Source organism: Camelus dromedarius, chromosome 13, assembly GCF_036321535.1.
Source record: "Camelus dromedarius isolate mCamDro1 chromosome 13, mCamDro1.pat, whole genome shotgun sequence".
In the NCBI taxonomy this organism is placed as follows: Eukaryota; Metazoa; Chordata; class Mammalia; order Artiodactyla; family Camelidae; genus Camelus; species Camelus dromedarius.
In genome coordinates this window covers 9932649-9948157 of record NC_087448.1, presented here as the reverse complement: position 1 = coordinate 9948157, position 15509 = coordinate 9932649, and the positions used below count along the sequence as shown (strand labels likewise).

At 40.4% G+C, this 15509-nt stretch overlaps 1 protein-coding gene across 22 annotated transcripts in view; it reads right to left on the bottom strand.

The window, feature by feature from the left end:
* The window catches only part of DOCK9 (dedicator of cytokinesis 9), a 256366-nt gene that overhangs the window by 158066 nt on the left and 82791 nt on the right, over nucleotides 1-15509 (bottom strand). For 3 of the 22 annotated variants that reach the window (XR_010383577.1, XM_064493008.1, XM_064493007.1), the window contains exon 1: nucleotides 3862-4180. The exons of 8 other annotated variants lie outside the window; for them this stretch is intronic. Coding sequence is in view for 9 of the 14 variants with exons in the window: in XM_064493008.1 (XP_064349078.1) it covers nucleotides 3862-4059 (198 nt within the window). In the remaining 5 variants the exon portion in view is untranslated. Of the gene's footprint in view, nucleotides 1-3861; nucleotides 4182-15509 lie in introns of those variants that run through there. 11 more of the 22 variants (XM_064493002.1, XM_064493013.1, XM_031466261.2 and 8 more) reach the window with 7 other exon arrangements.

The following is a 15509-nucleotide window of genomic DNA, read 5'->3' as shown; positions in this document are numbered from 1 at the left end:
CAGTCCGTACCTGCGTCCTGAAAGTAACCCAGTGAAAGGGTGAAAAACCCAGGACACAGACCCCAGCCAGTCATGACTCTCGAGGCCACACCCTTTTCCTCTAAATTGTTGAGCCTTACAATTAGAATGAATTATTTCCAGGAATTATGTTAGAGTTTTGGGGGTAAAAATAGGAAATCAACTGTAAGCAGGGTCACTAACTTGCAGAACATCAAGAATATCCTGATTGTTCCCCTGTTAGTCATTCACAGCCCACAAAGTCATTTTTCTATGGGGTTGGCAGTGATCCTGGGCAGGAATGGGGAAATTTCACCATGAACTTCCTCCCCAGCTTACTGACACAATGAAGGGACAAGACCTACCTACGTAGGTGCCTGTAAATTGAACCTTGCAGCCTTTGAAAATCTATAATGCCCAAACATACTTCTCTTAGACACACTGACTTTACCTAGCACAGAACAAGCAACCACTGCTAAGGGAAACCTAACTGTTACCCTGGCAGAGGGGAAAGAAACATTAACTTGAGAGAAGTTTTACAGAAAAAGTACTTCTTCTGACCAGCATAAATGCTTTCAGATACATTTACTAGTACATTCACTGCCCACAGAGGCATTTCTCAATGACTGTCTATTGTACTAATGGCAAAAAATTGAAAACAAATTGAATCATATTATGGTACAGCCATTAAAAATAATGGCATACATTTGCAGCAACATGGATGGACCTAGAATTTATCATACTAAGTGAAGTGAGTCAGAGAAAGACAAATATCACATGATATCACTTATATGTGGAATCTTAAAAAATGACACAAATGAACTCATTTTCAAAATAGAAAGAGACTCACAGACAGAGAAAACAAACTTTTGATTATCAAATGGAAAAGGGGGTGGGGGAAGGATAAACTAGGAGTTTGAGATTAGCAGATACAAACTGCTATATATAAAATAAACAAGACCCTATGGTATAGCACATGGGACTATATTCAGTATCATGTAATAACCTGTAATGAAAAAGAGAGAGAGAGAGAGAGAGAGTGTGTGTGTGTGTGTGTGTGTATGACTGAATCACCATGCTGTACACTAGAAACTAACACAACAGTGTAAATCAATTATACTTCAATGACCAAGAAAGATGTTCTTCATATATCATGGGAGAAGATTAATGCAGAAATCAGTAATACTATTTTCCAAACACATATACGCAATAAGTTATGTTTTTATACACCATATGATATCACTCATACGTGGAATCTAAAAAAGAAAAAGAAAAAAAGAGGACACTAATGAACTCATCTACAAAAGAGAAACAGACTCGCAGACATAGCAAACAATCTTATTGTTACTGGGGGTAAGGGGATGGGAAGGGATAAATTTGGGAGTTTGAGATTCACAAATGTTAACCACTATATGTAAAAATAGATAAAAACCAAATTTCTTCTGTGTAGCACAGGGAACTATATTCAATATCTTGTAATAATCTTTAATGGAAAATAATATATATATACACACACACACACACACACACACACACACACACATAATATATATACACACACACATGCATGACTGGGACATTATACTGTATGCCAGAAACTGACACATTTGTAACTGACTAAACTTCAATTTTAAGAAGTTGTATTTTTAGGTGCATGGGACAAAGTGTGCAAGCATATACACCAAAGAATTAACAGCGGGCACTTCTGGAGAGTAAAATTAGGGGCACTTTACATTTCCCTATTTTAACACTACTCATATTTCTACTTTCATGCATTAACTACTTTCATGCTTTCTAAACTATGTAATATTTTCCCCCAAGGACTGATCCTGTACATAACTAAAACCAGCAGAACTTGATTTCAAAATGCTACCTCTTCAATAAAATAAGTTACTTAACTTAAACATTACAGACTTGGGGTTTCTCAACAAGCAAGGGAGCTACTGACATCATAATAACAAACAGCACTACAACACAGATCTCTCTTGGCTGTGCTGGCATGCTTTAAAAAAAAATTATCTGGAAAAAAGTTGTATTCCAAGCAGTTTGTTAAATTCGCATTTGCTGCGGGCAGTAATAATCACAGGTAAGGAGATCTGCCCTGGGCAGAGGCTCTGCTTAAATATCATTGCCTCTCTGATCTGATAGCAGCTCTTTTTATCTTGCTTACCTCACTGGAAGAAGAGAAACACTATTAGATAAGACAAAGTTACTTGTTGTATCACTGTTGTCCTCACCTCTCCCTCACACCTCTCTCCGCAGGTGCTCCGAGCCAGAGCTCTCCTGCAGCCAGGAGCTCCTGGGTCCCCACAAGCCCTCCCACCAGGTGCAGCTGCAGCCGGCAAGGCCCTAACCATTTCAGTGGAAAACGAACTCCCCGCGGAACTGCCTGGAGTAAGAGTTGACCTAAACGAATAGCTGGGACATGAATGGCTGGTGTTTCAAGCACAAGAAAGAGGAGCAGGTTTTTAAAAAATCATTTGGATGATTTAAAAAAAAAATCACAGAGCATCTTTCTACAGTGTATTTAATCCTCTGGACAAATATTTCTACACATCTGGAGAATTACTGACAAAAGATTTTTAAGAATATTCACAAGGGAACCCAAACCACACAACTTCCTCCAAGAAATCATAAGGGACATCAGCTGGGAGCTTTAACCAGTTAAATCTATTACCACATGTAAGCAGCTCAAGCTTCTCAATAGATAAATGAACTATTGTGCTAGCAGAAAGGAATCCAAGATAACAAATAACATCTCTAAACAATATACAGGGGAGGAGGTGGGGCAGGAGGCAGGGAGGAGTACTAAATCTCTCAGATAGAGACCTGCAGTGAAAAAGGCCATCACACTTTAATAGACTTTCTCAGTTTGTAGTTAGCAATATAATTTTGAAGGCAATACAATATAAAGCAGTCTCACAGGTCAAAAGTAACTTAATTCAAAGCAAATCCATAACAGAGAAGTTTAAGTTCAGATTCTTAAAGGCATTAACTTAATAAAATCATAAAGTGGTTAATGATAACAACAATTGAACCTCCATGCTTAAAAAATCACTATGTAAAAGTGCTAAGTTTAACAATCCCTTTAACAGATCATTTGAAAGGCTCAATTGTCCCCTCTGCAGTGCATGTTGGTGGTTTTTTGCAGTTTGCCTAAAAAATTATGTGCCTTTATTGTACTAAAGAAATTCCGAGAGAGAAGCACAACCCACTCATTGATGACAACAACAAAACCATTTTTCACATTCCTCCCTAACAAAGCCTACCCAAGCACCTGAATTTATCCAAACTGCTCTAAGTTTAGCTACTGTTAAGACTAGAAACTTTTCTATCAATTGGTTCAAAGTTTAGGTTGTTTCTTACTTTGTTCAATTCAAGGCAAACCTGTTAAAATGAGTGAAAACACATGTAACTTCAGCAGTTATGTTCCTAACCCACCATCTCCCAATGTCATCATCCTAACTTTCACAATTATATAAATACATATTGTAAAAGTATTTTAACTTTGCAAAGGACATCTTTCCAACCCTATAGAAGGCAATTACTGTGTGTCTCTTGGGTCTACGTTTGGCAACAGTGCAGCTAGGTGGGACATAATTTTGAACAATACATTGTTGTTCTATACAAAGAAGCCTCCTGGAAACCATATTCACCCACAAAACGTAAACATATCTTTCCTCCCAAAGAGGAATCAAAGTGGAACCGAAGTCAATCTACAGGAGAAGAGAGAGGAGAGTTCACCAGAGACAGGCAAGGCAAGTTTAAAATCAAAACAGAGTGCAAGAAGGCAGCAAGCACCCACCCGCGGTGAAAGCGCAGCATGGAAAAGGCAGAAAAACCCCACGGACGGGCCCCTCTTACCAGCACTGGCCCTGGGCTCTCTGCTTCCACTTCTCCCTGGGCTGCATCCTTGCACTGCACGGGGGACTCGATCACCAGCTCCTTTTTGACATTTCTACTACTTGTCCTGCACTTATCAGCCTGCATCCTCGTCTGAAAACACAAGTCAGAAGGTCTGCAACTGGGACAGCTGCGAGTCCTCAGCTGTGCAAGGCACATGCATGCCAGGGGCCGGAGGACGGAAAGGAAGCTAGCTTCCCAGGCATAAGTGGCCAGCCCCGCTGGCTGGGTCCGCAGAGCCCGCCAGGGTGGGAGGGCCAGCCTCCAGGGGTGTTACTACTCCTCGGAAAATGGGAGGTTCCCACTCTCCAGCCAAAGGAAAACAAACCCCGAACTGTACAATACACAGTGCACTGCCTCTCCGATAAACACCGGCCTTATTGTGTCTGCCCCACGCAGTGTGGGCCACATCGACCTGAATCAAAATAGTGCAGTGTTTTTAAAAGAAAACCAGTCACAGTTAGACTCCTTCGTAATTACTTCAAATCTGGAACTGAAGAGAAGCTAGGTCATCTGGCTGCTCTAAAATTCTTATATAGTTTCTGGATGCTTTCCCTCATGTTATTGCTAAACACCAAATGCTTGGCTGATCAGCAAAAGAGGGAAGGGCAACCAGCAAGGGGTTCCTGTTGCCTGCACTCCACACATGCAGGTGCAGGGAAAGAGCTTCTCCCTGTGTGACAGACGGCAGCACGCCAAACTTAACTTATCTACTGTTTTATAGTAGATAAAAGACGAGGTCATCAAATGTTTTCATGAAATACCACATATCACAGTAAATGCTTTTATTAAACAGAATATTACATTAAATCCATCAACAGGGATGTGAGTCTGGTACTAGGTACCAAGGAGATTAAAATATAAATATATAAGGCAGAGTAAGTGTCTCTCTCTTCCAGGAGTGTCAGGGTAAGTTGAGAAGGCAAGATGAATGGACATTATAAATGACAGATTCATATAATTAACAGAGATTTGCACAAAAGCATAGCAAAGTAGCTGGGTCACTACCCCAAGGTTCAGTGGTGATAGCACCCAAAATGTGTTTTCCCAAAAGCCTGCCATTTTTAGTATTTCCTCACATTAACAGTAGATTAATTTTTAATTCATTTTAAAGTCATCTTTTAGGAAAAACCAAAACAGAAGTGTTAAGGGATTTACTAAAAATTACATGGAAATGAGCATTAAGATGGGATGAAATATTAATCTGCCCTTCCTGGGATGCTGCAGAGCCTCTCCCAATTAGTTATTCTGCTTATTTCATTAAAATCAAGGAGAAATTATTAACAGTAAATAACAGAAGTAGCAGTAGTAATAGGTAAATGATGAGCTATCAAATAGCAACAACAGGTACCACCAGGTACAGGTGTATCTACCAAGGAAAACATATAAACTACTGTATAAAATACAGGTACAAATCTACTTTCCAGACCAAGCTGCACCCTACCCAACACGTCCTCCTTCTTCCACCAGAGCCTCTGGAGGCCACCTCAGTCTCTGTCCCTCACCACCAGGAATCTTATTTCTAAAATTTGGGTAATATCTTTCAGGGTAAATATAAACTCACCAAATCTGTGTTCTGAAATAATACAATCTATGAATTTTTTAAATCTTATATTTGTAAAATTACAAGAGGTTAGGAAAAAAACCAGAGTTTCAGTTACATGAATACAGATTTGAAGTAACAGTCAAATCGAAACTTAGAAATGTTCTATAAATCAGAGGAGGCTACCCACAGCACAAAACAGATAAACTGAGCCTCTGTAAAGTACAACATAACCAACAACTCAAAAATCTTTTAGAAATGGCTCGAGAAGTTCTAAAAAGTCCAGTTCTTCCTCAAATCCCCTTCATCATTAAGCCACTAGAAGTTCTAGACTTTTAAGGAGAAAAATGCTATTCTACTTATTGGGTCAAAATATCCTGACATTCTGTAAGTAACAAGAAGGAACTAAAAGGTTATTTAATTTATGGACGCTGTAAGTGATCACCATGTCCCAAGACCTGCACGGGTAATTTAATAATCTTCATAACAACCCTGTGAAGTAGGTAACATGGTTATTCCCATTTTACAGATGAGGAAACATGCACAGAGAGGTTACATATGTGTAGGTCACACAGCACAGTGGCAATATGGGTCCAGTGTACACACTTTTCACTATAATGCTATGCTAAACCAGCTATCTATTCCAACAATGTCAACTGCTAAAAGGCACAAATACATAAAAGCTACCGATCAGCAATTAAAAAAAGATAAAGGCAGCATCTGGATTTAATCCAACCAAGGTAATTTCAGTGAAACGGTAAAAGGGGAAAAATGGCATAGCATGGTGCCTGATACATAGTAGGTGTTCATTTAATTGTAACTACTGTTGTTATTCCAATCTGAAGAAGTTAACCTTAGTCTTAAATTTAGGACTTTGCTTGCAACGTTTCTTTTACGATGGGGAGGTAATTAGGTTTCTTCACTGATTTCCACTTCAAGGAGGTACTGGGGATTGAACCCTGACCTCTTGGGTGCTGGGCATGGGCTCTACCCCTTGAGATATACCCTTCCCCCCAAAATTCAGGACTCTGGATATGTGACCTAAAACGAGAATTTCACAACTGCGTTGCTACAACACATTACAAAGTGCTTCAGCAATTTCAAACCAACTGCCCTTCCCTCTGCAGCTTGATTGTGACAAAGGGCTTCAAACAGTTGTCTTGATCCCCCAGTGTTCATGCCATGAGCCAGGCATCTTCTTCTTAAAGTTCTTCTATATTTTTCAAAACTTCAGCCGTGAATTTATACTTCTTCTGTAATCAAAGAAAAATCTTTGAATTGGCTCTGGGCTTCCAAGCAGCCAAGACAGAATGGCAAACGTAATCAGTTCCATAATTCACATCATCAAAAGGAAAACATAACAAGCTGTAAGGCAAGTAAATCTTTTGAAAAGTTTCTCACACAGAGATTTGCATAAAAGGGAACTGTTTAATGGGTAGACAAGGTTCTCAACATTTATAGGAAAAGCAGCAGCAAAATTCACATAGCTTGCCCACCACCATCTCTGAGCATTACACCTAAATCCCAAATAAAAGAAAGCAATTCTGAGAGCAAGATATTCATCTAGTCTATCACGTTCAAGTAGGTCCAATTTATGAAAAAAGTACATTCTCAGGACTTAGAGGACTGGAGATACTATTGTCAGCTTTTCTGCCACCTAACTTCTCAGGCAACGTAAAGTGTCCTTGTTCTATTCTGCTCATTTAAGACAGACCAACACTTTAGAAGTCTGCCCATCAAAGGGAGTCACACAGTACAGCATTTAACATCCCAACCTCAACCAACAAGTAGGATGTGGTTTCTCTAAGGGATTTCATGAGATCGATGTCTGGGGACATGAGAATGACATCTGGTCAGAGCAACCACAAGAGGAAATGCCATCTTAGAAGGACAGGAAGGAGGTGGTCAAGTTTTCCTTTACAACATTTCAAACGAACAAGGTATACATTGGACCTCTGGATTCAAATCCACATTTACTAATAAGCCCCTAACTCTAGCAACCTCAAGGTCTTTCACACAGTAACTAGTTTAACTCTTACAATAACAATTACATCTATTAACAAGCATTACGGGTATAGAGTTTTACTGTTAAAAACAGAATGGAGCAAAACCCATGGGGAAAATAGGAACATTCCAGAGGTCAGATGAAATGGGTGCTCCTGTACATGGGTTTCAGCTCTCAGATTTTAATATACATACAAATTATTATGCAGGTTGGGTACACAAAACCATGAAAACTTTACAGGAAATTTAAGGAATTTTTCAAGGGTAAATTTTTACTATAAGGAAGGCTAACTTTAGACTCCAAAGTTATCTTCCCCCTCACACCATAAGATGAAGTTCCATCACATTCTGAAAAGTACGAAGCTGGATGAAGGGCCCTCTCACCCAGAGGACACCGACACAAGCCCCAAGACGCTGTTTAAATGCCACTTTATCTATGAAACTCCCTGGGTCCTCCTCGTCAGAATGAATTAGCTCCTCTTCTGATACCATATGGGGCACTACATTTATTTACCTTCATTCTGGAGCTTTTCACAGTCCACCTCTCACTAAGTTTGTATGCACTGCACTCTTCGGTGAGACTGTAAATTCATAGGGGCAGGGATTGTATCTTAACCACCCTTGAGTCCCCAGTGTCTGAAGTACTACAAGCATTCAAAACATATTGGCTGAACTGAATACTTATGTCAATTTTGTGTCACCGGGTATCTTTAGCCCTAAAGTGCAATTTGGTGGTTGAAAAACATGCAAATATTTTCATTTGTTAATGGCCCAAATTAAGGCAGAAGCATTCAACTGCTCTTACACTGAAAACCAGTGGACCATTTCCTAAAAATTAAAATGTTCCTTTCTCCCAGCTAAGAAAACGTTCTTCTGTAAAATTTGCTAGACATCATTTAAGACAAAGATATACTTGGAAACACACATGCTTTGGAGTAAAGACTTAAATACATATTAGACATGTATTCCAAAGTAATCATTCCTTTTCTCTTTTCTGGGAAAACGTGAAACAGCAAGTAAAAATTATTAAGAAAAATTACAAAAGGGAGCAAATGACAATTTTCCACAGTGTATTAGTACTTGGTCAGCTTGCTGGCCAAAGAAAAGAAGTGTTGGGAATACGATCTGTCCTTCTGAGAAAATAAAAATACGGTACATAGAAGCAGCAACACAGAGAACAGGACAAGACAACAGGTGCAGGGGGCAAAGTGCTAAATAGTCAGTTACAGTAGAGGAGGAATGCAGTGACAAAAAGGTAGGACAGATGTGGGGGCAGGAGAGGTGAGTGGGAGGGGACAAGAGAGAGCGTTTCTGTCTCAGACCCTTGGGGACTCCCAAAGAGTTAATATTAGAAAAATACATTGTGATATAAATTCTAATGCTCACCTCAATTACTTCTGTGATTGGAGATTTAATGAAGTAATCACAGAAATGCAATATACATTATCATCAAGCCTAGTGTTTCTTAGCCTAGAATCCAAGGCTGAACTTGGGGAGGGGGTCCATGAACCCTCTAAAATTACACTCAAAATTTTCTGTGATTTCTGAGGAGAGGCCCTAAGAGTTTACCTAGTTCTTAGAGCAGGGACCAAGGGAAGACCCTCCACTCACAGAATAAGGAAACTGAGGTCCAGAGAGATGAGCAAGAGAGCCAACAGAGGTTTTAAGACACAAAGCTCTTCACTCTAGCAGGCTCAAATGCAATTAAGTAGAGATAAAGCAACTGAAACAGTTTAAATGGCTGAATACACAGACCATTAGATGGCAATCAGCAGTGTCAACACCTGCAGTCTTATTTGCTGACTGACGGCCAAGTCAGCAAAAGGGTCATCAGATGAAGCCCAATGCCCAGTAGACAAAGTCCAACAAAGTATAACTCCAAACAGGGCAAATAAGTGAACCAATAAAAGTTATGTTTTTTTGAGAACTTTTAAAGACATTGAGGAAATGCCCACAATTATACACACATATAAGACTGAAAAAAAATACAACAAAATGTGACTGATGATTATTTCTGGTATGTAAAACTTAGTGATTTTATTTTTCTCTAAACTGTTTTGTTTCCAGATTTTCTTTGAAAGTACCCATCACTTATATAGTCAGAAAAAAACGAATAAGGTGTATTACAAGACATTGTCATAGAAAAAGCTTACACTGAGGTTTTAGCCCCCACTATACTGCTCAACTGCTGGGTGATATTAGAAAAGTCACTTCACCTCTCTGGGTCCCACACACTTCACTCATAAAACAATGAAGAACTTACACCAAAAGATCTTTCCAGCTCTACATACCTAAAATATTAATAAAACTTCCTGTATTGATGACATTTGGGGAAAAATAAACCACTGCAATGGAATGTTAAACATTTCAAAATCATATTGCCCTACTACACACAAAAGAAAACCACAAAGACTGAAAGGTGAATATATTTCTAAACGTGCGAGATTCATTCATTCATTCATTTCCAGCAGGGCAGGGGCAGAGCTGCGAGGCTGGCAGAGGACGAGAACCACAGGATGTTCTACTGGTGAACAAGTGGGCGGAGAGGCCTTCTGCCCCCTCCCCAAAGCCTGAGGGTAAACCCACCGCGCTAGGAAAGAGGGCACGGGCCCTAAAGAGGGCTCTGTGTTCAGATGAGGAGAGTAAGCTAGGCAGGGTCCTCCTGCTTCTCGAGGCCGCTCTCTGGTTCTGGCTGTGTGAATTTAGGGGGGACTTCACCCCTCTGGGGGCCCAGTTCCCCTACCAGGAAAACAGGGATCAGAATGTCCACCATAATTATCCTAGCTAACTACGGTTCATTCCCAAGACCCAGGTGGATAAAGGATGTGTCCCACTGTGCGGAGGAACCTGCAGCCACGAATGTTCAAGAAGATTCTCAGTAAAGACAGCCCTACCCCACCCATGACACCCCTTTCCCTGCTTCCATTCTCACACAGCCTTCATCACCATCTGGCATTCTATACTCTGTTTTTCTTATTTGTTTAGTGTCTGTCTAACTCCAATTTAAAAAAAGCAGCAGCTCCATGAAGACAGATTTTTGTCTCTTGCTCACTGCTCTATTCCCAGCTCCTAAAACAGGGGAGGTGCTCAAAAAACAGTTCTTGAATCCCCTCAGTCTGGATACAGAGCTCTTACACTCTGGACACCAACAGATTTTCTGTGAACTGTTTATTTTAATCACAATAATGATCATTCAGCCAGCAGCGTCCATGATTTGTTTTAGAGATGGAAATTTACAAAGCCAAGGAAAACATAATGTGCCTGGGATTTTTCTCAGGAAATGAAACTTGCAGCCTGAGCTACCAAAGCCCAGCCTGCTGCAGCCTCAACCTTGACTGGAGCTACCCCAGAGAGTTTTATCTCCTCTCGTCAGCTGGGAGCGCAGGGAGGGGCGATGGTTATGTACTGTGTACACAGCAGGCAATCTATAAGTGTTTGCTTATAGAATAAATGATGAAACTGCCTCACCTTGACTTGACTTGTCACCAACCCAAGCATCAAGGGAGTTCACACGAAGTTAGAATTTTTTAACTTTCCTCACCACCTGACAAATGTTAAGGGCCAGAGAATGTGCCTGGTGAGAAAAACAAAAGCTTTTTTTCAAAGGCACTAACATTTTTCTTTCAAATGCCTTATTAGTTGTAAATGGAAGACAAAAATGTCCATTCTTTCACTTCTCCCCATATCCATCTCTCAAAACAATTTAACGAAAAATGCAAATAAACACCCTCCAAACTGAGGTTTTATGAAGTCTTTGTGTACGTTAATTTAATTTTCATTAGTGTTTATAAGGTGCGAAACCAGGGGACCATCTTGATGTACAGACAACAGAAGTGGGACAAGCTGGAAAAGGTCACATGGCTCTGATCACTCCCAAGTGTCACAGTTCATAGCCATCAGCCCCCTGACATGGTGGGGGGGTGGGGAGAACCAGTCCAGCCAACACTGCACACCTACTTCTGCAAAAAGGAAATCACCCCCAGGCAGCAAGGGGCAGACCCTGCATGAGGAAACTTGGCAAAGAGGGTCTGGAGTCTCCCCCTAGCACTTTCAGCTAAATTAAGCTTGCATTTAAAAGACAATGATAATTTATAATAATACCAGTTCCCTAACAATAACTGGGAAGTCCCCTCTTTTAAAAAGCGTTAGATTATGTCCCTTCCATAAGATAAACTCATAGCGGCAAAGATGATATATCCTTTCCCATCCTGCTACCTCAGTGAGGGCCTTCCACTTCTTCCAAGCTCATTGTGACTGATTTCCTTTGTGAAATTAAGAGACTGACAAGGAATAGAAAACAAAGCTGACAGCTTTAGGGGATTTAAACGTTATTCCTGGACAACACATCCTGACCAGTCAAACTTTCCCCTAGAGTGCTTATAAAAATACATAACTAAACTAAATGAATTTTTCACAGATAAGCTACAAGTAATGGTGATCAGAGGTGGAGGGAGGTACAAACAAGGTAGGTGGGGGAAGGGCAAATGTCACGGAAGGGGGGCCAACAGAGCTTCCCTTCTCTTCACTGCCAATCAACACCCACACGGTGGTGGTGGTGATGGAGTTGCTGAACAGTCCAGAGTTACTTCTGTTACGTTTCTGAAGTATGACATGTGCAACACAATGGGCTTCAGCTTTTCTTGCCCACACAAGGGAAAAAACTTCCACAAAGTGTGGTTAAAAGAGAGAAGGCAATGTCTAATCAAGCTCTGAAAAGCAGAGCACCAGGGGCTATGAATATTCCACTGGACTTTCCACAAAAAGGGGCCAGGTCTTGAAGTCCCTCTGTCCATCCAAAAACAGCAGGTTAAATAAATACAAAGTAAACGAGGCTCCAATGTTACATGAAGCATTTAGTAACTCTCTAGGCACACACATCCATTAGTGCTTCGCCAAGACCTAAATCCAGAAGTCAATATTTATTTATTTGTTTAAGTAACTGTCACAGGAATTTCACACAGAACGGAGAGGAAAAGGAAGAGAGTGGCTTGGGGTCTGGCAGAGGTGGGCAAGGAAAACATCCCCAAGTCCCTACTATGTGCTCAGCACTTGACATACATTCTCGTTTAATTCAGTTCAATGTAACCCTTAACAATAATAACACTAGAAGGAGGTATGTTTACAGAAATCGGTGTTCTTATAAATTAAAAAACTTTTACCCTAAGTCCACACTGTTACTGTGCTTTGGAGCTGTTTCAAAATTAATCTGAAAGCTAGTAATTAAGTAGATCGGAATATTTTAAAGTTCATTTCAAACATAATTTTACCTCCTTTTCAAACATGTATCTCCTTAAGGAAGCCAAAAATACAAAAAATACTGGAGAGTTTTCTAGGCTTGAAAATATAAGAATAGGCAATAACAAGAAATGAAAACTGAAATTTAATTGTTAATAGTGGATGTATCTGAAGTATGGAACAAAGGCTTTTATTTTCCCTATTTTCTACTTAGCTATACTTTCTAGATTTCCCTTCATAAGCATGAATTATTTTAAACTAAACACATTTTTTGAAACTTCTAAAGCCATTTATTACTATTCGGGAATTCTTAAAAAATTATATCTAGAAAGCAGCTAATGCATATACGATACTTCCTCCATGGCCAGGGCTGGGATGAGTTAAGTAAGACAGTCAATTGAGGAATAGAATTTAAGATAGTGCTGAAACCTCAGTAATCAAGATAAATAAAATTTAATGAAGTACTCAAATAAAATCAAAGTTAATATCCCCAAAAAAAGTCATGGTAAACAAATCAAAACTTGAAATAAAGATAAGATCAGTACTACTGACATTTTTTCTTTTTGCCTCAGGCTCCAATACGGCTGACATGGTGAGAAGCAGTGCGTTATTCCCCCACCATCTATGTTACAGATGAGGAAACCACGGCACGGAAGTTAGGGAATTAGTCCGAGGTCACAGGGCTGCTATGTGGCAAAACACCTTAATCAGATTAATAAAGGTTCATTTTCATTTGCCTTGGCCATAAAGATAAAACCAACATCTATTTGAAAACTGGCCCACAAGTGACCAACCAGATCTTCAGATATTACCCACAACTGAAAAGATTTAAAACTCAAATGCAACATAAGTTCTTATACCTTAGAAGATTAAGTGAATACAGCTCAATTTGGGTAAAGGACCAAAACCTCACTCTATTGAAACCTCTTTATTTTATTGTTCACTCGTAGGTGAAACCTCTTAATGGTCCAAAACATGGAACAGAGTGACGGAAGACGGAAATATGAGAGCAAAGCATTTCCTCTCATTTTAATCCCCCAAAGGAAGGAAGGAAGGAAGGAAGGAACAAACAGAATAACCTGGAGACCTGGCTCCCAGGGCAGGGCAGTCTCCCCACATGCAAACCTGTGACAACCCTTCATGTCACAGCCTGCAGGGCTGGCACAGCACACAGACTCACTGCAGTCTCCCTGCCCTCCTCAGCACCCTATGCCTCAAATCTCATGCACAAAGAACATGGACTGTGTTGCTCCTCACGCCCTCCTCCGTGCTCCCAGAAATGCTGTCCATGGGTCTGGAATGTTCCCCTACCACCTTCTGATCTTAAGCTGTCAAATGCCTGCTCGCCTCTGCATTATATAGATCCAGGACCCCACCCAGAACTTCCAAATTGGGAGTCTTGAGCTGAGACCTAGGAATCTGTATTTTTCACAGCCCCCCAGGTGACACCTATGCTGCAGGCTTTCACCTATGTCTGAGAAGCACCGATCTTAATTTAATAACATAAAAGATACAGGAGGAACACCCACGATGTTTAAGCCCAGACCCCATACAAGGAAACATGGATGGGTTCCCAGATATATCTCTTACAGGTATGATACAGATGATGGTATGTTGCTGAAAGCAGAGGGTGGGGTGGGGATGAGGCCAAAAAGTTTACTGTCCTCCAGGCATTGGACACACGCCTTGGCCTTATTGAAACGCCACGGCAGGTTTCAACTCACTAGTGATTGATCGGTTTCAACTCACTAGTGATTGATCATTTCCATTTAGCTGGACTCTCTGGGAAAGCACAACTCTGTAGGTGGGCTCTTCCACCAGGATCACCCTTCACACCCACCTTCCTTGCTACCTTCCTTCCCAACCCCTGCCCAGATAAAATGCCTTTCAATTCCAAGCCAATGAGAAAGGAGCAGTACAAGCTTCACACATCTCTCAAATTATTTTAATGGCATGATCACACAGTGAGACAGGTGCTTAGTGGTGTACTTTCCTGAAGAGAATGTAGAACAAAACCAGCCCTAGGGTTTTGTTGCCCAGAATCCCTTCATAAACATCTTGTTTGCCAGGTGAGTTACAAGCTCTCATTCAAGTTCAATTTTGTGACCATTATGGTAGCTAACCAAAAGCAATGATGCAATCTGTTTAGAGAAAGGCAACACGCATTTCTAAGGATTTCCTTTCTTCCTGCCATGAGAGGAATAAGATGCCAAAGTGACATCCTCCATATGCATCCTCCACACCTCAATCAGGCCAGTATAGAAAAAAATATCCCTAATCCAATATCACAGTCTCAATGCACTACTACTTTCCTTTCAAATACAATCTCTTACTCAGATGTGTACATTGGCCTGATAAAACTTTCACAAGCTTTACTGGCCCCTAATTTAAGACTTAAAGAAAAGGAGTGAAACAAGCAAAAAAAATTGTTTGGCAACATTTTAAAATTGAGACTATGTTAACACTTTCCCTAACATCTCATTTTGAAATAACCGCAGCATATACTATATGTGTTCATTAATTGGGGTAGTGGGAGTAACAGGGCTTCAGATTTATTACAATAGAGTTAAATCAACCAAAATTGTCAGCAGAGCTGGCTCCCTAGAGCTGATGTGCCACCTCCAAGTCTCCACTTGTCTCAGGGACCCATGCTCATCAAATAAGGACACCAAACTATGCGATGGTCAAATTCTTTTCAGCTCAGACTTTCTGCAATTCAGTGATACACGGATTAACGCCACAGCTAACTGGGCTGAGTTTATTCTTCCACTGTGACATTCATTTTGTCATACTGTGCCAACTAGCACTTATCACAAAAGAGAACGTC